This window comes from Copadichromis virginalis, linkage group LG22 (genome assembly GCF_057382275.1).
Source record: "Copadichromis virginalis isolate Kocher_CV1m ecotype Utaka linkage group LG22, C_Virginalis_male_GT1.1, whole genome shotgun sequence".
NCBI classification, from domain to species: Eukaryota; Metazoa; Chordata; class Actinopteri; order Cichliformes; family Cichlidae; genus Copadichromis; species Copadichromis virginalis.
The window spans coordinates 11,310,162-11,332,622 of NC_140638.1; the positions used below are offsets into that span (position 1 = coordinate 11,310,162).

The 22,461-nt window shown below is 39.3% G+C and overlaps 1 protein-coding gene across 1 annotated transcript in view; it reads left to right on the forward strand.

The window, feature by feature from the left end:
- Nucleotides 1-17,355, forward strand: part of angpt1 (angiopoietin 1) — a 56,992-nt gene extending 39,637 nt beyond the window's left edge. The window contains exons 8-9 of the mRNA XM_085445715.1: nt 11,068-11,198; nt 15,435-17,355. Of these exons, the coding sequence (XP_085301841.1) occupies nt 11,068-11,198; nt 15,435-15,598 (295 nt within the window). The 3' untranslated portion in view covers nt 15,599-17,355. The remainder of the gene's footprint in view (nt 1-11,067; nt 11,199-15,434) is intronic.
- Nucleotides 17,356-22,461: the final 5,106 nt, after the last annotated feature.

Genomic DNA, 22,461 nt, shown 5'->3' on the forward strand with positions numbered 1-22,461 from the left:
CCATATCTAATTTTCAGAATAGTCCTGCGACGACAGGGGTTTCACTTTACAAATTTTCTGTGTTGACAAGCTTGTACCTGGAGTGGGCTGTGTGTTTTCTCTAAGGGTCTGGAGAATGGATTTCATTTAGGCGGAAGAGATCAAGTTGTCTTTTTTTTGTTATGAGTTGAAGTTTTGAGCACTCAAAATGTGAGGGCCGAATGAAACTCCATCCCTTGTTGCTTTCGGTCTTTATTTCTTGGCTGTGGTTCACAGATATGTGAAGTGCAGGCCAAACGTATTGATCAATATGTACTTTATTGTAAAAGTAAGAACTTTATGAAAGTGTTCAAAAGCTAAACACCATCCTACACATTTACATGCATTTCATTCACACTCATTTTTACAGAAACAAATGCATTTATTTTTTAACACCCTAATTCCGTTTGCTTTTTTTCACACATGATTTAACAGTGATTTCTTACATTTTTATGTAAAAACTGTTGTTTTTGTCACACAGCAGCAGGCAAAGGGCATCCCCAGCCAATCCAGGCTGTTTTCAACTCAGTTTCATACTGCTAAGGAGACATGCAGATCTCTATAAATAGATATGTTCTCGAAAAATAGTTGTGGTATGATAATCACTCATTGCTGCTCTGAAACATGGGCCAAAACAAACCAGATGGCCAGTCCCAAACAAACCGGTATTGCCACATTCTGTTTTGGGCTTTTTTTCTTCTGCTTTGGCACCTACTTCCTCTTAAATGTAAAAGAATCTGCAAGTTTGCCAGAAAGTTCGCCAGACTGCATTTATGTTGCTTTAAAACTTTAAAAGCGATAGCAAGTGATAGGGCCTGTGTTCTAGCTGGTTTTAAAATATTTTCTTTCATCTGAGGCAATTTACTGGAATACTGACTGCGCCAGCACTAGTCAGACAAACATTTATAAAGACCTTATACTGTACAGTCAGTCAGCGTGTTTCTTGCTTTCTTTCTTTCACGAGCATGCACTCTCTAAGCACTAAAGAAAGCAAGGCTGTGAACACAAGCACCACTTGGAAAGAAGGCAGAATTATAATCTAGGTCCACCATTGCGCACGACTCACCATTTATCATAAACAATACTGAGAATTGCTCGCCAGGAAATGCTTGTCCTGCTGCCAGCGTCTTGTTTCATCTACGTATACTGTGAAGCACAAACCACTCAACTTGTTGAGAGGGAGGGAGGTGTGCAATTATTTCTTTGTGAAATATTGGGTCCTAATCCTTTGCAGATGAAATCATGTACACAGCATAAATGTCACATTTATTACAAGTGCTGTAAAAATTTGGACCTGCTATTTATCTTTCCTCGGTCATCGGATTCTTGTGGGGTTTGCCCACTACAATAAAACTGTTAAAACAGCGCATTAGTAATAGTCAGATGATTCAGATAATTTGGGTAATTGATTTGTCAAATGTCAAATGCTGGTACTGGACGTTAAAACACAGACTCAAAGTATTTACCTTTAAACTGACCTGATTTGTTTGGGGGTTTTTTTTTTTTTCAAATCAGCCAATCACATGACAGCTGCTCAAAATATTTATGCATGCGGGCATAGTCAAGACAACCTACTGAAGTTCAAACCGAGTATCACAACAGAGAAGAAAGGTGATTAAAATGACTTTGAACGTGGTATGGTTATTGGTGCCAGACAGGCTGGTTTATTCACTCATCCTTACTCATCTACTGGAATTTTCCCACACAACCATCTCTAGGGTTTACAGAGAATAGTTTGAAAATGACAAAATATTCCATGTTGATGTCAGAGGTCAGAGGAGAATGGCCAGACTGCATCAAGCTGGTAGGAAGGCAGCAGAAACTCAACAAGCCATTTGTTACAGCCAAAGTATGCAAAAAGACATCCCTGGAACCACAACACATTGAGCCTTGAAGCAGATGGGCTACAGCAGCAGAACATCACACCGGATGCCAATTCTGTCTGCTAAGAACAGTAAACTGAGGCTACAGTTCACCTTAGACCAAAATTGGTCTAAGGTTTCAGATGTTCAGATTGACTGGTTAAACAACCTGAAAGCATCGATCCACTCTGCCTTGTACCAGCGGTTCAGGCTGATGGTGTACATTGTTTAAACACCATAGCCTATCTAAGTCTTGTTGCTGACCATGTTCATCCTTTTATGGCTACAGTGTACTGCTTCCAGAAGAATATCATCCCATGTCACAAAGTTGATTATCTCAAACTGGTTTCTTGAACTTGACAATAAATGTACTTAGTTCATTAGGTTTCAGTCCAGTAGTGCAAACTGGAATGTGTTGGAACAGACGATTCATATTATAGATGCTTAGCTGAGAAATCTGCAGCAACTGTGTGATGCTATCATGTGGAAATCACTGAGTGTTCCCAGCACCTTGTTGAAGCTACGCAATGAAGAATTGAAGCACTTCTGAGGAAGAAAGGAGGTCCAATCCAGTACTAGCAAGGTGTACCTAATAAGATTGTAGATGAGTGCACTGTTTGCATGTATTCTTGAGTGCACTGAAGGCCATATTAAGCAGTCATGCCCTCAAAACGTTGTTTCTCCCATAAATCACAAGCGATAATATGGCGAGAGCAGGAGAACTGCATCAATGCAGAAACAGCTCATGAAAAAAGCCAGAAATCTACACAGTATCTGCAGGGAGAACGCCGACATCAGCAAGGTTGTCTTAATCATGAATGTGCACATCTTAACACTTTGACAGGTATTTCATTTCACTGGACCTATGGAGTTTGCTTCTGAACCACAAAGTTACATGATTGTAAAGTGAGCTCATTTCACAATCGTATAAGCTTGAATTGTGGTTCAGTGGAAAACTCTATAGGTCTATTTTGGTTTTTTGCTTCATTGTGACTCAAGCCACCATAATTGCAGAGGTTACTTTCCTTATAAACAGCTGAAAAAAGTTCCCTATCATCATATCTAATCTGCTTGGTGTGCCACAGCATGGGTTGCAGAAAAGAAAATGGTCAAATCATTTCATGACCTCCAAATATTGTTCTAACTATAGCCGTCAGATGAACACAATCAGTTAATTACTGTCATTTGTCAAAGTTTTGTTGTTTCATAGAATGGCTCTGCATTGTCAATATTAATAGAAGAGACCAGAAAACATGGTTGTTCAGTATGAAAATGAAAGTTAAATAGCAAAGTAATGCAAAAAAGAATTAAAAATGACTAACTGTGAAACGTAAATGGAATAAACAAAAACAACAAAGATTTAAAGGGGGAGGGGGGATCTACAGAATGACATTTGCTGTTGTTTTATGATGCTTTTATAAAAGGTTTTCTTTGTAAATTAATAAATCACCATTATTATCATGAATCCTAGCCAGCAAAAGAATAAATAAGAAGGTAGAAAAAGTTGCAGGAGAGCTGTGAACACAATTAGCAGGAACAAAGGAATAACACAGAAAACTGACAAATACAGGATATACACAGAAAGTAAACTGCACTGGACACTCACAAGAATAGCCCACAATCATATTTTCACAATGGGTATAAGTATATGGTTTTTTTTGTCAGTCTGATTCTTGGAGGATTATAGTTTCACTGAACTAAATAAAGATCATAGTTGTCCCAGGAGATTTCCTTAAATGAGAGCTTTTAAACAGCCATTCTTAAGGCAAGAGGAAATAAAGAGAAAAGCCTGATGTATGCCAAATAAAAAAAAAAAAAACTACACTGAAAATCAGTGGCAACATTTCTTATGGAGTGATGATATTTTGAAACCTTTGGCTCAAATCATTGTCAGTAAGTACAGAGGAAGTCAGGAGAATACACCAGTGAGGTCTTCTGTAAAACATGGTGGCGGCTCTGTCATGGTTTGGGGTTGCATTTGCATCTGTGCTGTTGGGAATCTTGCCAAAACTGATGGAATTATGAATGCAAAGAAGTACCATCAGATTTTGATCCAGAATTCAATAATATCTGGGAAGCGTCTGATTGGCAACAGCTTTATTTTTACCCTGGTCCCAAAAACACTGCCAGTATAAAAGCATACCTTGATAGAAAAACATATGAAGGAACGCCATCATTCCTGCACTGGCCTCCCCAAAGCCTGGGCCTAACATTAATGTAGCAGTGTGGGATGTTGAAAGAGTGAAGGCAGCCAACATCCAAAAAAGAGCTTCAAATGTCCTTCCTGAGTGAGTCTCTGTAATCTTTAGTTTCATGTAATTATTTCATTAAGCACAGGGAAAGCAATGTGGGTCACTGAATTTAATGCATCCTAAAATAATAATGCACATCTGAAGATCCAGATATGTAAAGCAATCGTTTCCAAAATTGTCTGAGATAGAAAGATTTACATCAGTTCAGTATATGCACATACACAAATTAAAGTTTACATGAAAAAATCTTTAGTATGCGTGTTCAAAATCTCCCAGCTAGAAGACTTATGCAGTATGTTTATTTTTTAACGAGCCATTACATCTTTATTCAGATTCCCCATTGAGAAAGCCAAGTTCCTAAAATTCAGTGATTTCTCCATATGGTAATGACTAAGGTCCCTGTAGAATCAGATCTCGTTTAGATGTTTTTCATTTGGAGATTTACAAAAGAAATTGGCAGAGATTTGAGTTGCAAAATATGATTACCTTCTTCTTTATCCAAGACTCACTCTGAGATTATCAGGGATACCTTAAATTGGAGCTAATTGAATCCCGTCCCTGCAAATTTCAAGTTAGATAGATTCTGATTCTCGAGGGTTCACAGCTTTCAGATATGCAACATAAAACTGATTGTACTTTCGTCCATCAATGCTAAGAATTTTCTGGGTCAGATGGAGAAAATCCAGGGTCAGTATGTGTGACAGTAAGCATAATAGGTCTTCATATTTTAACAGGCATGAATAAGATGGATATGGCAGTGGTCTTACTCAACGCAACAATGTAAATTATAAAGTGTATTGCCAGATTATAAGCACTATGACAAATGCCTGCCTGAATGATTTTCTCAGTGGAGCTATATGACACCCATTGGCAAGAGAGTAGCCAGCCAGATACCTCTGTGGCTCTGTGGTAGGAAGCTAGCCCTCAGTCAGAGTGATTAACCTCTGCAGTGGCTTAAGGCGCAGAGGCTAATGCAGGACTCTCAGCTGACAGGGTAGTCGCCTATAAGTAGATGGGAAAAAAACAAGCATGCTTAGCCACCATCCGTACTTTATCTCTGGCATTTTCTTCAAAGAGCACCCTGAACTTTAGTGTGCCATACATTCCATTAGAAGTATTGCTTCAGGACTTGACCCAAACCTTCCCAGAATAATTCTTCTATGAAGTTACAATATGACAGAAATGTTCTCCCAGTTCAGAGTAACACAGAGTGTTGAGAAATAGAACATGTCAGCTAAAAAAAAAAAGAGTTCAAAGAGGCAACGTGTTCGCAGATCTAGGACCCCACATGAATCCCACGTACTCAGCTGTAATCCGCTAAGTCTGGGAAAAAACAGCTTTAAGGGGTCATTCATGAACACTTTACTACTTTAAATGAAACAGATTTCTACACATATAAAGTTGAGTTTGTGTTAATTAATGCAGCCTTTGTGCTAAATTTTAGCCTAAACTTGAAAAAAAAAACTAAAACATGCACGGCCTTAATTGTTCTTCTTAATAATGTTAATGACTGTGTTTTAGGTTACAGTCTGATAAAATGTCAATCACTGTAACCTAGTTTCACTTGGAAGTAGTCTCAGATAAACATATTAGTGTCATCGGATAGCTCACCTTACAGCGCTACAAATGATTTCCCACGTACACAGTTTGCAGCTGTAATACTCTAGAGCGTCGACTCATTATGACTGAAACCGAATCTGTATCTAAGGGTTTAAGGGTTCAGCTCAGCCAAATAACACTTATAAAAACTCAGTTTACTTAAGTTGTGTTTCCATATTCAGGTTTATTTGTTCCTTGATGTGTCTTTCCTAATATAATACGACTTTCTTGTGACACCGAACTTGGATATTTCTGTCTTTTTCAGAAACTCTTATTACAGTTTCTGTTTTCACATCTCTTTCAGTTTTTCTTTGTTCTTTTTTAAGATTAAAAAAGTCGATTTGACCTGGAGTAATCACATTACGAGCATATTTATAGTAGGCCTAGCTTTTCCTCATTTTACAGCATCTCAAACTAAGCTTAGGCCTTAGCTTGGTTAATGTTATCGATGAGCAGTTATTTAGCAGAACTTCATGTTGGCACCTTCAGACTCAAGATATGAAAGTTCATTTATGATCTGAGAAGGGGTCTCCTTCACCAAAGGAGTGAGAGCACATAGGAAACATGACCAGTATTTGGAAAAAAATGTCATCCTCTTCCACTCTTTCAACTTCAGCCTCTTCTTCTAAAGTCAGGGCTCTAAAACATGAAAATATGCACAAAACATGTTTACTTATTCCTGATATTGTCAGGATGTTGAATTACTTATTGTCAGCAGATAACACAGGATTTTGTGTGCGACCCTCCCGTCTCCAACAACAGTTGGTTAAAAGCAAACATTATGCCAGCTAATATTACGCTTAAGTGTCCTAAAAGTCACATTTCCCCCCAGATAAACAGTTTGATTACATTCTCACATTATGTAAGGCTTTATTTGCCAAGTTACCAAGTCGAACTATGTTTGATACACTTCAAAGAAAGTTTTATTACGCTGGCTAACAGAGGCTAACAGAGGCTAACAGCAGCGCTTACTGACAGGATTCCTGAACAGCTCAGTATTCACCTCAGTGTTGCTGTCATTGGTTACAAGTGAGAAGATTTTACAGCCACACGCTGTAGAGTAAATAGACAGGACACACAACACATTGCTGAGGTAAGTAGTGAACTAACAGCCTACACTCACTACAGATGAATGGCAGCCAAAGTTGTTACCATAGCTACGATTATGCACTTCAATTAGGAGGAGTAATAAAGCAAAACTCAGTTGACTGCAATCTGCAATCTATTGACATCTAGCAGCATTTTACACACTGTAACTTTAGAGCATCAGAAGCACCCAGCATTTCCAGTGGATGTTAGAGACCTGAGATGACACGTAACTCCTTTCCTGTCACTAAGACAACCAAATAATTCCAAAATTATTTTTTCACTAATGTACCTTGACGAATTGCATTACTAAGTTTCTTTAACGCCAGATCAGATTAGCGTCTATTGCCTTTTTAGTTTCCAGTCTGACTGAGCAGATGTCTGTCCTTTGATACATTTCATTAACAGGAAGATGCCATATCTGCCAAGGTCTTTTTCTTTGTCTAATTCTAAACAGGCTTCGGGAAAGGCATCTGTTCCTCTTGTATTCATAACTTGGCCCCTCTTTGGATTATCCCACTTACCATTTACGTGCTTAATGGAATCTGACAGGAAAAACTGCAGATGTCAGTCTTATTAGGGGATTTTGGTCTTTTAAATGTGCAGCATAGCTGGTAAGCACAGCCACAGAATACTCCGAGCAGTTTGTCAAAGCATCATTTCGAAAAGACTTCTTGAAGATCTGCTTTGGCGATTCATCAGGCAAACGCAGATCGTAAAGAGCTAAAGAAAACAGAGAGAGTAAATGTGAAGCACAGTCTGTTCTTTATCAGAGCTTTAGCAGACCACATCCTCGACATTGAATGCTGTATTTGTCGGGATCAGGAATTAGCTGATGGAAGTCATTCTACATGTAAGTGAGGCAGCTCTTTGGGATGAGTTTACTTTGACCTGGAAAATATCTCCAAAAACATCTGTTGCCTTTTAGACACCAGATAATACTCCAATGTGTCACTGATTAAGTTTTGGACACCCATACAGGAACTTGCACATTTAGACACTTTACCGCTTGCATAATTGTAACTGGTCCTTATTAAAACTTGCCATGTCCAGCGGTCATTGCTGCCACTGATTAGAAACATGACTCACCCTTATGTCGTAGGATTGTGCCTTCTGGTTTAGTGGCTTAGCGAATTCCCCTCTGTGACTAGCAGACATACTTTTTACCCTGGTGCACAAATCGGCCGTTTACACAGCTGTCCAAATACAGGAGTCTTTCACGTTGAGTGATTTTCTTTCCTGGGAAGCCTATCAGTCTGGTTCTTTGAGATGCACAACCTGATGCCTCAGAGCTACAAGCCTCAAAAAGGTTTTGGGTGAGTTTACTTAAAACATAAATTACCGCATTTTGCATTTATTACTTTCTCATCAGAAAACTCAAAGTGTGAACTCAAAGTTCACAACACGCCCAAGCTCCCCTGTTGTCGATAAAATAATCTCAAGCAATTACTTTGTTTGGGAGTGAACCGTACTTAATAACAACAATAATAATAATGGAGACCTCACTGGCTTGGTGATGCAATCCTGATCTTTGGATGTGCAATTCCTTCTGCTGGGAGAAAGTGAAACTGAGAGCGTGAGAAAAACAAAGGTATCCATGGAGAAAAAAGTAAATCTGCGATATGGCAGGATAAGAGAAGGCGTGTTCTGTCCAATGGGTGCAGGAATTGTCATATCCCCATGCAGCACATATCACTCACACCAGGATTGAATTCACAGTGGGCCACACCCAGGAGAAATCTGCTTCCAACCTTCATATTAGTTTTCAGCTTGTGCTCTGTGCATTGAGTGTGTGAAGGAATTCATCTTAGTGATGGCTCATCAGTCCCCTAAACATGCTGGATCCAACATGCTATTTCAATAGCATCTCTTAAATTAAAATGATATTTACCAAGCTCTGCTCTAGAGGCCTCAAGAAAGTATCCCTAAAATACACTTAGATAAGTATAAATCAGAATCAGAATACTTTATTGATCCCTGGGAGAAATTATTTTTGTTACAGTGCTCCATTATAAACCAACATAAACCAACATTAAGACAAGACAGACAATACGCTAACTAAGAATAGTACAATATATACATATATATACATACATAAGTCACTCATAAATAAATAGCTGGAAAAGAAACATGTGTAGTTGTAGCAGTAACCAGTGTGTTAAGTGGATGCGTTGTACAGGGAGATGGCCACAGGCAGGAAAGATTTCCTGTGTCGTGCTCCTGTGACTGACCAGCATGTCATGGAGTGGGTGGGAGGTGTTATCCAACATTGTCTTTATCTTGGACAGCATCCGCCTCTCCGACACCAGCTTGAGGGAGTCCAGCTCCATCCCCACAACATGACTGGCCTTACGGATCAGTTTATTAAGTCTGTTGGCATCTGCGACCCTCAGCCTGCTCCCCCAGCATGCAACAGCATAGAGGATCGCACTGGCCACAACAGACTCATAGAAAATCCTGAGCATTTTCTGGCAGATGTTGAAGGACCTCAGTCGCCTCAAAAAATAGAGACGACTCTGGTCCTTCCTGTAAAGTGCTGTGGTGTTTTTAGCCCAGTCCAGTTTATTGTCAATGTGTACTCCAAGGTATTTATAGTCCTCCACAATGTCAACACTGACCCCCTGGATTGAAACTGGGGTCAAGTGTTTCCTGGTCTTCCTGAAGTCCACGATCAGTTCCTTGGTCTTTGCCACGTTGAGCTGCAGAAGCTTTTAAGGTTAAGTAAGCTTATGATTGCAGACGCTTTAAACGCCAGTGAAAATAATGCACTTTGGATTTAATGCACTGCAAGGGAAGATGAAAGTTAGTGAAAAAGTAAATAGATGCACCTAAATGAACTCAGGCTGTTTTGAAAAAGCTCTGTTGATTTTTTTTCTCTTAACTAGAAGTTTAGTAAACTTGCACATCTATTACTTTGCTAAAATTAGACTTAATTAGGTAATTAAGAGAGAAAAAAGCTAATTACGAAACATTTATGGCTGTGTTTACAGGGATAAAGCAAGAAAGGTAGAATCATACCTTCTTTATGTGCCATTTGCAGTTAATTCAGAATAAACTAGAAAAAGTAGTCATCATATGAGTAGATGGATGTTTACGAATCGTACTACTGAAAGTAAATCACTAAATTGGTTCAGAAGCACACTGATAATTATCAGTTACTAGTTTTATGTAGCTATTGTTAAAAATTCTGTGCAAGAATTCCACAACTAAAATGTTGTTTTCAGGTAAGTGTTATCTGCACATCCATTTATTTCTACTTATCCAAATCAGGATCATGTAGGGGTGCTACATGATCGCCATTCGATGTAACCCCATGCATATCTTTGGATTGTGGGAAGAAGCCAGAGTACTCAGATAGAACCCACACAGGCACAGAGAGAACATGCAAACTGCACACAGAAAGGCCTTATTGCTGTGGCAAAGAGGTGCTAACCACCACTCCACAATGCCACCCAATCTAGTGTACTTATAGGCGAAATACTTCGTTCTTATTTCATTCTGGTAGTACTGAACCATCTTCTCATTTTCAGTCTTGAAAAAATAAACTTTACCTGCAGAAAGAATATTACTAATAGTAGCATGTGCACAGTATCCAAACAATCCAAGAGAACTTACACGATAAATCACAGATAACATGAGAAAACTGCACTCCTGCTGCAAAATCTTCCTGGACTTGGTAGGAAAATTGACAGGCATGTTTGGTTTCATGACAAAAAAGTATCGTCCTACATCGTGAACAGAAGAAGTCCAAGGACTATGTACCTGACACAAGAAGCCAGGGAAGAAATATTGTATTGAGATTGTTCCCTGTGTGTCCAGCTATGGATAAATGATTTGTTAAGCAGGTTATTTATTCCTCTTTTACTGCAGGTAGCTGTTACAGGTCTGCATTTAATGATTTAGCCTGTTGTTGCGGTGTAAATCAGCGTTCACTGGCTCTGCAGGCTGACATGCGATTCCCAGACATTCTGTCTCACTCACACTTTCGTCTGTAATTCTTTCATACACTCCATCTTTCATTCTTTATTTTAGATTCTCTCTACCCTGTTCTTAATGTTGTTCCAGGTGTTCCACATGTACTCTCTCACAACTGAAAAATAAATATCTCTCAGGAGATGTTTCCTGCACCACGTTATGTCTTCTCTGTGCTTTTATTGCCTTCAATGTTCGCCGTACTTCTCTCCCCCACTTCCTCCCACATACATGTTTTCGAGTCCTGACTCACTCCTTTTCCTCCTGATGTCTTTCAGGCTGTTCCTGAAAAGCCACAGTGGGACTGCAGGCAGACAGAGCAGTCTAGTAATCCACGGAGCAGACTTCAGTACCAAGGACATGGACAATGACAACTGCATGTGCAAATGCGCCCTCATGCTAACTGGTGGTAAGTGCATTCACGCAGTGGTTGTAACATTGTAGTTACACATGTAGTCAAGCGCAGGAAGAAGAGCGATCAGATAATCAAATCGCTAATGTCTCAAAAATGCTGCTAGTTTAAACATATTCATTTGAAGTCACCTGGAAAATATGAGTCCGGTCTTTGCTCCGCGTGTGTCTCTGCTCATTTTTGGGCCCTCCTGGGAGAAATGACTGACTCTTTAATTGCTGAATGGGTCTGCGATGTTTGTGTACAGCTCGGTCCTGGTCAGTTTGGGCACACACTATCAAAGCTGTTTGTTTTTTCATAACCAAAATTGTTTGGCTTCCCTAAGGGTTTGTTTAAAACTCTTGTGTTATCATTTTGGGTTTCTTGCTCCGTCGGACTTTGTTCTTCGTAATGTTGTCACATTCCCCATCTCACCAGATTGCTTTGTAAATGTCAACGTTACCACGACCGCAATTTCAACAATTACAAAAAGACCCCAAAGGATAACGTAGAAGAGGTAGAAGTATCGCTTTTCTTACGCAGTGCTCAGGACACAATGCACTTTTACGAGGGCGTGATGCAGAACTATAACTATTCCATAACCACAACCTTCACTGCACAGTCATAAGCTCGGGTCACTGTGATCACAAACCTCCTCGTTCTGCAAATGTGGCCAATTAAAGATCTATCTGTACCTATTAGTCTATATTCTGCATCCACTCCCACATGTGTAACACTGAGGTTGGAAACAAGCACAATATAAAAATCCCTGGGCGCGGCACCAAGTGTCAGAGAGATTTAAAACGTCTCTGCTTCTCATGCTGTGTAAGTGGAGCCCGCTGACCCTTGATGTCACCTCGTAGAAGCTCTGTTGCTGTGGATTCCTGACCTGGTTCCAATCAAGGATTTTCTAAATGCAAATTTAAGATCAGAATTACCTCTTAGGTCATTCTAAATGCAGTGGATTACAGGGAACTTGGAATTGATCAATGATCAACACCCTACTCTGCTTGATTCATGGCCCGCCTGTGGCCAGCCGCAAATGAGAAGCATGACAACATGTAGCCTGATTCGAGGCTGAGCTGAACCCAGCGCTGAGTTAGTGGTACTGTATGCGGTATATCATTTGATTTACTCCCTGCATTTATAAGAACAAGTCTGACATTAAATGACGTCAGTACCTTGAATATACAAGGGGAAAATATGTCTCTGTTACCTTTATGAGGACAACCACAGCGTGCCGTGCTAAGAATACAGAGGAGGATACAGTACGGACACACATAATATATATATTTACCCAGCTCCAGAGCGTACAGTAGGGATGACGCTCAGACATCGGGAGTAAGGAGGACATCTTTCATCATGAGAACAAACTGCAGTGCTTGAGAGTTTTTCAAAGGAAAACATCCTCAAATATTTTACAAGTTCGTAAAAAGCTGTGGGCTGGAAACCGGGAGGCCACTAATCATTAATCCCAAAGGATCGAGATGTGCACACTAAATGTTTATGTGTATGGCAGCGGTTGTGTGGTCTGCAGTATATCAGCAAGTACTGTAAAAGATGGCAAGTGGTCCACATTTGCTTTATGGGAGGAAAGAATGCAATTTCAATAAAATAAAGCAGACTCAACAGAACGCGTTGCAAAAAAACAGGTTTTTCAGTTTAAAGACTAATTTTGTCTCAGTTGTTATTTTTATAGTACGTTTAGTCCTGATATATTAGGTGTAAAAAAATTAAAAACACTGGCTTTTTCATTTCGATCTGTGTCTCTGTGTGTGTGTGTGTGTGTGTGTGTGTGTGTGTGTGTGTGTGTGTGTGTGTGTGTGTGTGTGTGTGTGTGTGTGTGTGTGGGAGGGGGTATGTTTAAGTCTTTCTTGGTCTTCACAGCTCTGTTTTGTTCTCCACCAAGTGCTGGGTTGAAAATATCTCTCTCCTACTTGCTAAATGCTCACATTCATTGCTGAAGGACAAGCTGTTTTCTAGCTCTTGTTTGGTGCAGTGCAGGTTCTCTACATGGGGATTTTGGACATGCATTGTTAGAATTACTGAGATGCTTGATGAGTTTCCTGCCACTTTAAGCAACCCCTTTCCTTAATTATACTTTTTATTCTCGAGCTCAGAAAATAGCCGGCTTTAACCTTCTCTTCACTGAATTTCTTGTGGGAAGTGAAATTGCACCACCACAAGTGCAATTTCACTTCCCCACTGGCACTTGCACCTGAAACGATACGCAGCAGTGGAAATATAAAGAGGCGTGCACTGGTTTCCATGCCAGGTTAGCCATTTGTCCTAGGATGAAGCAGCAATCAATGTGAAACTTATATCTGTGTGATGTGTGCCAGCAACAAGGGCAAAACTCTGCTCCTGATTACTGACAGGTCTCAGTGAAATGTCATGCTGTTGTGCGCTGTGGTATTCAGGACCGCCAGAAGGGAGAAGTGCCATTTGTCACCATGTGACTGACACATTCCGTTCCTCCATCTATATCTGACTGTGTTCCCGTGTGTGTTCAGTGATTCAGATATAAGAACTGATCAGTGGCAGATAGGATGACATAAACCAGAAATTCATGAATTCCTGTTTTTCAAAATCGCAAAATTAAATAGATGTGAAACACACAGAAACAAGCAAGAAGTGAATTATTAAGAGCGCAGACTCTGTGGATGAAAGTATAACATAAACAGCATTTTATATCATCATCAAATAAGATAGAAAGGTACAGCTTTTCCCTTAATTCACAAAGGATCACAGGGGCAGGTAGCTCCTGTAGCATGTTTGATTTGTGCCCTTCGTGACATAAGCCCGAAGGAATTTGTGTCTTCTCCCAGGATCAAACCAGGAGATATTATACTTGTGAAACAAATGTCTAAAAGTAAGAGCAGAAACTGTCTGAATAACAATATTGCAAGCTTCACTGATAGGCTTTAAATAAATAAAAAAGACCTCTTACCCAGATTTGTTTTAAAGATAAAGTTTTTAAGATGCTTTTAATGTTATTTCCAATTTGTTTTTGAAAAAGTAGAAGGAGTTTAAAGATGTGCTTGTAGTAACTCTCCGCCCACTGCACAGGTGACACGGAGAATTAATAATCAATTAATATTGAGTTCTGTATTCACTCCTTGGTGAAGAGAGGCCAGGGCTATAAGGGTCTAACTGTGTTATTCCTGCATAGAAAATAAGTTAGAGCCGTGGAAGTGAGAGGAAAGTAAAGCATGATTTGCAGTTTCCAAATCTTTAACAGGCAAAATTTGATTTTCATTTCCCACCAGCAGGATGCTCGTGCTAGTGCATTTTCACAAAACAGCTCACGTTCTGGCAGATTTGAGAACGTTACATATCATTAGTTTTGAAAGTGATTCCATTGTCATTTTTATTGGCAGAAAATCACGGGATTCAAAATCCGTGGGCTGTGTCAACAAATCATTGTTTTGTTTTTTATTTCTTTGTGTTTTTGCTGTAGCTGTCCCAGCAACCACTGACACCGGCTGTTCCAACATTAGGCACATCCATTTTGCAGTGTTCTGCTGGTACTAACTTCTTGGCACAGACACCAGTCTCTTTCGGGTGGAAATCACCAGCGCTGTCACAGTGGAAAATATCACGTATCATTCAAATAAATGAGTTAAAAGGTGGACATTAAATATATGATTAAAGATTAAAAGTACTTCTGAAAGATTACTAATAGGATTCAGGCTACCAAAGATGTAGAAGTTCCTCGGCAGACATTTGCCAGTTGGTCCACAGTTTTAGCCTTTAAGAAGAAATGGAAAGCTATTCCCATGTACTTGAGAAACTGGATAAAACTATAAAAGAGGCCCTCTTAAAAACTCAACATGCCTGAGTTTGGTGCCTGAGTTTTGGCCCCTTCTTCATCTAACCGATATAGTTCAGAGAAATTATAAAATGTGTCACCTTGTGGGTGGAATAAAAGTTTCCCATGCCTCTCACTGCTCTGATGTCCCACTGAAGCACATACATGCACTGCTTTAAATAGAAGAAGGTCCCAAAAGTGTTCAGCAACAGGTACTGGCATGCTGATGAACCCACTGACAGCAACACATTCAGCAGATAGCAGGAAACGGTGTCTGAACTTATGCCAAGCCTTTGCGGGTGAGGCCATGGGAACCTTTCAACCTTCACAAAGCACAAAGCCTGCGGTTGAAGTAACTTTATAACTACAGCAACAATACAGGAATAATTCTCTGGTCTGTATTATATGTTAATAATACGTATATGTTTTTGTCTTTTTCCCAGGTTGGTGGTTTGATGCCTGTGGCCCTTCAAACCTTAATGGTATGTACTTTAACCAAGGACAACACATAGGGAAGCTGAACGGTATCAAGTGGCACTACTTTAAGGGCCCCAGTTACTCACTTCGAGCAACAACCATGATGATCCGCCCACTGGACTTCTCCTAGTCTTTTGAACTTGTGAACTCAACTTCCACACATTAGAGGGACATTTCCTATTTCCTACTCTCGTCTCACCTCATTTTCGCTGGACAGGGGAGTCACCCAGTGAATCTTTTCTTCAGCCTGCGCCGCTGTTGCTTCGTAACCTTTCCCGACACTGAGCTGAAAAAGCCGGCGCGAGGAGGAGGAGGAGCGCAGATCAAGGCGCGACGCACCAGAACTGATTTTCTGTTCCCAAGCGATTTCACAAGTTTGATGTTACAAATGAGGAAGACGTTGTAAATGTGTGAGCTTGTAGGGAATATTCACACAAAATGTCGCACTTCAATTTATTTTCCTGGACCTGTGTTGCAATAATGTCAAGGACTTGAACGTTTTTTGTTTGTTTGAATAGAAAGCAGCTACCACAGAGCTGCACAGACTCTAAAACTGCAGGACAGCATTGTGACTTTTTTTGTAACTTGTAATTAAAATGTTGCTAACAGAACACAGGCCATCAGTATCACGGTTGTGTTACATATTGTGTTTTTAGTATTATTTTTTGTTATCCTAACTGTACTCATGAAACTATCTTTCGTACAGTGTATACTGAATTCCTGTCTGCATTATGGATACTGTAAGAACTTTTAAGATGACCTTGAAATTCCAGTGGTGATATACAGTTGGTAAGAATTAGGAAGGTCGCTTGCAGTTATTCGCTGGCAATTATGCACTTGTTTTTGACAGAGTGTGATTATTTTTAGAGTTCACCGTGTGAGGTTATTATTGGATTAGATTCTGGACTGATATGTATTTGCCTTGTGTTTTTGGCCGAGAAGCAACTAACACATGCCAAAGTTCACGATATGAGTGATCACCTTACCTTTGCTGACTGTAAAAAAACAAGACAAATATCATTCAAGGACATTAATCCCAATGCATATGCGACTCTGAGGGAAAAACATTCACATTTGCACACTTGCTACAAGTTATTCTTACAGATTTACACTATATATACTGTACATAGCATTCAGTATATAATACCACAAAGCAATTCGTTCATATTCACAAAGGTGTAAATGCTTATATTAAGCTAGCGTCTCGAGCGAGTTGAGGTGAAAGGGGTTGTTTTTTTTTGTCCAATAGCTTTCATCGAATTCCGACCTCTAAACTTTCGACAAAGAGCAGATCATTAGGGCGAGTTACATCCAAAATATTTTCCACAGACATCAACATGACACAGCCACAGAATCCAGCCAGTTTCTGTTTCTCATCAATTCGGCTTAAGAGAAAAAGAAGGAGTCTGGGTTGGATATGAAGCATGAAATTAATGATTCCACCAACTGATCCGTGTGAACATGTATTTCATAACTTCCAGCTTATAAAAACAGAATCTACTGTGGTGTATTTACTAAAGGTACACACGGCGAGAAGATGAAGTGTATCTGGAACTTGTAAAATGACAATTGACATGTTTATTAGCATACTAAAATTGTAGAATTTAATGGGTGTGCATATAAAGCAGCATTCCTGCTTTTTTCTTTTCTTTCTTTTTTTTGCAGTTTTCACTCTGCCAGAGGTACAGTGGTGTTTTTTTTTTGAAGCTGAGCATAAAACATAGAAGTTAAAATAATAACCCTGGAAAAAATGTGCCTTTGATAACTTTGCTTTTACCTCGTTAACTTCTAGATTTGCTGATTTATTTAAACATCTTTTGTAACATGTGGTCAGTGTTGTGTTGCTAAGATGAAATAAAAGCGCATGTGATGCACTAATGTTTTCAATGTGCGTTTAGGCTGGACTTTGTCATCCAAAAATGATGTGATGATAGACAAAGGTTTAAACAAGGGGCTTCAGAATTTAGCCCTCATTACATCTCCCTTTTATTTCTCCTTTGCTTCAACAAGCCTCCTTTTACGATAAGATCTTTTACAGGAGTGTAAATCTTCATATACAAATGCTGTACTGTAAGCCGGGCAAAGTGAATGTGTTGGTGCAGAAAGACACGAGATAAATCACGTAGATAAACAGACGTGCTTTCATCTTCCTTTTTTTTTTGAAGAACCCAACCAGATGCTGCAGAGATTAAAACTCTCTCCCTGTCCACACAGTGGAGTGGCATTGTGCTGAGTGGTGGCTCGCTTTGCTTGCTCACTAGTATTAATGACAGATTGCCAAAAGTGTCAAACGAAGCTGTCATGACTTGTAGTGTCTCTTCATAGTTGACATTCCTGGGCCTACTCAGAATAAACAAATTACTGCAGCCTGTGGACCACAGACTGTCCTTCAGCGCCTTCGCTGACCCAACACCCTCACTGGAATGTGTTCTTTAGAGGCAGTGGAGTGTGAAGAGGGTCCACAAAAACCTGGCAAACACCTTTGTGGTCCTAAGCGTTGTCCTTTGTTGGTGTGAAGACAGGAGGTACTAAAGACTGGGAAGTTTTGTCTCCAGTGATGGCTTAGGGATGTTGAGCAAAGTGGTGTTCCTCTTGTAATCTCCATATACGCACGTACACACACGCCACCAGCTTCTTACACTGACAGACAGATTACCGCGCTGAAAATGGATCCTTTCCTGTTAAGTCAGAAAAAGCTAAGGGTCAACGAGGACTCCCAGAAGGAGGTGAGGACAGACGGCACTGGAGCACAACCAAATCAGATATAACACAATACAGTGCCTGCAGTATGAACAGTCATACCGCAGGCCTTTGAAACCCCCTGAAGAGACCACCTGCTCAACTAAAACAAATACAAGTAATGAGGATTCAGAGAGAAGAAAAGTGAATCTGAAAACATAAGTGTAGCTGCCATCTGTTAATTCAATTATATCGGATTTCATTTTCATATTTCTTAAGAAAGATTATTGTAAGTGGATGGGCTGGAGCATATCTGAGCTAACATAGGGCGAAGGCTAAAGAGGAAACAAAGGATGAATAGGCTGAATGCCAGGTATTAGCAAAAAAGTGTGACCTTTAACCTCCTAGGACCTGGCGTCCACATGTGTGGACATCACATTTTGAGTTGTTGTCACAGCCCTAGCGGGGCCACCTCCTGAGTTTGCCCTTGGGTGGGTGTGTCCTGCTGTCTCTCCTGTCTTACGTGTCACCTTTTTTCTGTACAGCTGACTCTCATCAGCAATTAGAAGTATTTAAGGCCAGAGAAAGGTGAGCTCTAGTGCCAGAGAGCCATGTTAGTGGTTGCAGCTAGTGAGCTGTGTTTTGTGACTGTTGGCTCCTACTCGGTGGAGAGGAGTGTGTTTGGTAACTAATCCTTTTTTACTTGCTTTTCAGTTCACTGACCAACGCTTGAGTTTTGTTTCTTTAAATGGTGATAGGGGCTTGTCTGTCTCTTTGAGTTTGGTTATTAATAGAAGCAGTAATAAAACTCTTTAATTTAACCATTTTGCCTCCCTGTCTCCTTTTTTCAACCTCATCCCTGGACCTTTTTAGGGGAACATAACAGTTGTCTAGACCAAAATACTAAATTTTGCTCTACAAGGGCCTGCTACCCTTCTATCGAAATTTAAAACAAACGTCCTGATATGTGGATCTCATTTTTCTCAGAAACAAAAATCAGGTAATTCTTTGTTTTATTATTATTATTATTGTTATATTATTATTATTGAAGAATGTGCTGAAGAAGAAGCAGTTGTATTTTTGTAGCTATGTCCATTATTGCAACTGTAAACTAAATGAATGGTGTCAGCGAAATAAATTTGTTGTATCAAAAGCAGATGTTTATCACTGGAATTGTTTTTGTGCAAAATGTAGCTGTCTGTGGAACAAGCAACAAAACACACTCGTCTCCAGACTGAAGAGGCCGTAATGAGACTTGGTTGAATCCAAAATTTAACAAAGTTTGTCACATGAATGTATGTTGAGTCTGCCCTTGGACTAAGAGCAGAAAAAAGCATACGTCTTTGTAGATTTGCATTTAGTGGAGACCACAAATCAGCCTGCTATAAAGCATATAGAACTGTAAGTACTCAGTGGAGTCTTAACCCTAAATTGGTAACTACATCCTAAAGTTCTGCTAAAAAAAATCACTGCTCATGGCAGGACCTCCTGTCCACTGGAATCTCAGTTGCTCTTCTAAAAAGGCAGTGACTATAATAAAGCCATGACAGCTACCAGAAGTACATTCGTGACTCTTTGAGAATCTGTGTGTGCATGTGTAGTGTTGCAGCTCTAAAGCCATCTGTTTGTTCATCAGTGGCATTTGGTGCGTTGAATGTGTTTATCTTGGAACCAGTGGTCAGTGGGCCTTTGTGTTGCAGTTGCTGCCCCTGAAAAGGAAAAAATTCCTACATTTCCACAAACAAACGTCTGGTTCATTTGTGGGGAACCTGAAATACCTTGAAGTGATGTAGGAAAAAGCAACAACATCATTAGTGGGCATATCTTGTTTATATGTTGCACTGTTGCATGATCATTTTTAATTTTATATATATAGCATTGTATAATACATGTATTGTAATGACAATAAAAATACATTCTATTCAATGTCCTTTTGTTCTACATGTGAAAAAATAATACAAAAGGTCTCCAAACATCACTTATTTAGCATTTACTATTTATCTTGCTCATAGTGGTCATCTACGGTTGTAACCAGTGTTGGTCAAGTTACTTGAAATCAGCAATTACTAATTACTGATTACTTATCCATGAAAGTAATCCCGTTATTTTAGTGATTACTTATTTTCAAAAGTAATTAGTTGCTTTATTAGTTAGTTACTTTTTAAAAAGGTAAAACACAACCTGAATACGTATTAAAGCAATGGACCTTTCATCCCAGTTCTATTTTTTCTGCATAACCTATCATATAAAATTGGATCATATGAAATAGTCTCTTTTTAAAACTTGTTTTACTAATTTTAATCTTTTAACTTTATGCACATGGCATCAAGCAAAAATTTAATATGCTACAGTCTTTGGCTGGAAGAAATTGGTTTAACATTTAAACCTATTTTTTTGCATCCAGCATATAAAATAAAATCATTTTTTGTGTTTACACTCGCTCTTTCAGATAGATGCAAGTAAAACACAAAGACTCAGTGGCACAGAGTTGCTCTTACGCCTATTTTAAAATAACTTCCCATCGCTGGTTGTAACTCTGCAAAGTAAATATTTGCATCAAGATGCCAAAAACATGCAACTGGAGGTGTTGCATATACTAGTATTGTTACTATAACAACTGTAATACTTCACTATTGAAAAAATAATTGAAGATTATTTCTGCAAAGACGAGTGAGACAAAGTACTTTTAGTTATTGCAAACACTTGATTGCAGTTCTTGCCCTCGAATGTGGTGCAAAAAAAGAAAAAAATGGCCAGGTAGGTTTGGATAGCTTTTTTCCCTTAACTAATGAAATCATCATTTTTAAGATCTGCATTTAATATCAACTCGGGTTATCTTCATCGAATATAAAAATGTGTTTGATCTGAAACATTTAAGTAAGACAAATATGCATTTGCAGGAAAACAGAATGCAAGCTATAAGCTGAGCAGCAGGTTAATACAGCAGCAGCGGCTACACTTCTTGGCTTGTGCCTACACATGACAGACGACGCTCTAAAAACAGATTGTTTATATACTGTCGATGATTCTCACACAGTCATATTTTAGAGTTTAGATTCAGTACATAACCAGCCTTGTTGCACATATTAGACCCGAGGCGTAAATATCCATTTAGGGTCTGGTTTGGAAGCTCGTGATGCAAGCAAAGCCACATCAGGTTGTTAAGCCACGTGTGTAGATTAAATTTGAGTACGTCTTCATCTGGCAGACAAAGCATTGTGAACTCAAAAACCTCGCTGAAAGGTTTAGAGAAAAACACCCACCTTTATCAAGCGCTTATCTCAGCAGGAATAATGCAGTGTTTGATTTACATTCCATAAAAAGTGTTGTGACAACCAAACTAAAGTTTCAAATTACAAACCCAGTATTTTTGGATGCAGGCTAAAACTAAAATCCATGTGTTAGATTTGCGACCAAGAAAAGGCTCCTTCCATCATTTTTAGGGTAGAAGTGTATTTAGTGTTTAGCCACATGTTATTTTATCTTTTTATTCCTATGACAACTTTTTTCTGAGGTTTAAATGGATCTCATACACCTTCAGTCATGAGGAGGAAGCTCCAAGACTAGCAACAATAGACAGAATCAACTGCCAGTAAAGCAAGCCATTTAAAAAGATGCAACAGCACAAAGCATGATATTGAAACAGCCTTGGTGTAGTCACCTCTCGAATTCATCAGATTGAATGAGGTCTGATGTTCCTCATATTTGAGGTATGTAACTCAAATCATTCCCTTTCTCACTCTGGTACTCTGTAGCTTATCAAACGGAATGATACTTTATTCAGTTTCTTTTCAGTTAAAATGTTACATGTCGGAGTTTGTCCAAATGTACATTAACAATTCTCTGATGTCTCAAGACCACAAAAGACCAATTTTTATCTGGTATCGTCATGATTTACTTTTTCAGATTGTCGATTATAAAGCAGTTTGAATTGTATATGCTGGTCTTGAGCGAAAAGTCCTGCAGTTTAACAAAATAAATGGAGACGAATAGAAAAGTAAACGTATGTTGAGGTGCGGGACTCTCTCATGCAGAAAAACTCAAAAAGAGCCTGACGTGATTGATGGTCTGTGGGAGTAAGAATGACAGTTATTGTACACAGAGGGTGTGAAGCAAAGAAAGGCTGCAGGCAACGGAAGGGACCATTCAAACTGATAATAACACCAAGGCTTTGTACTTGCGTGGTTACTGAAGGGCTTGAAAGCTTTCAGCTGTAAATGTTGATTTGTTCACCAATTTAAGCAAAGGACAAATTATCCAAATGGATTTAGATGATTGTTAAACATCCTGAAGTTATGGGAACATAGTATATAC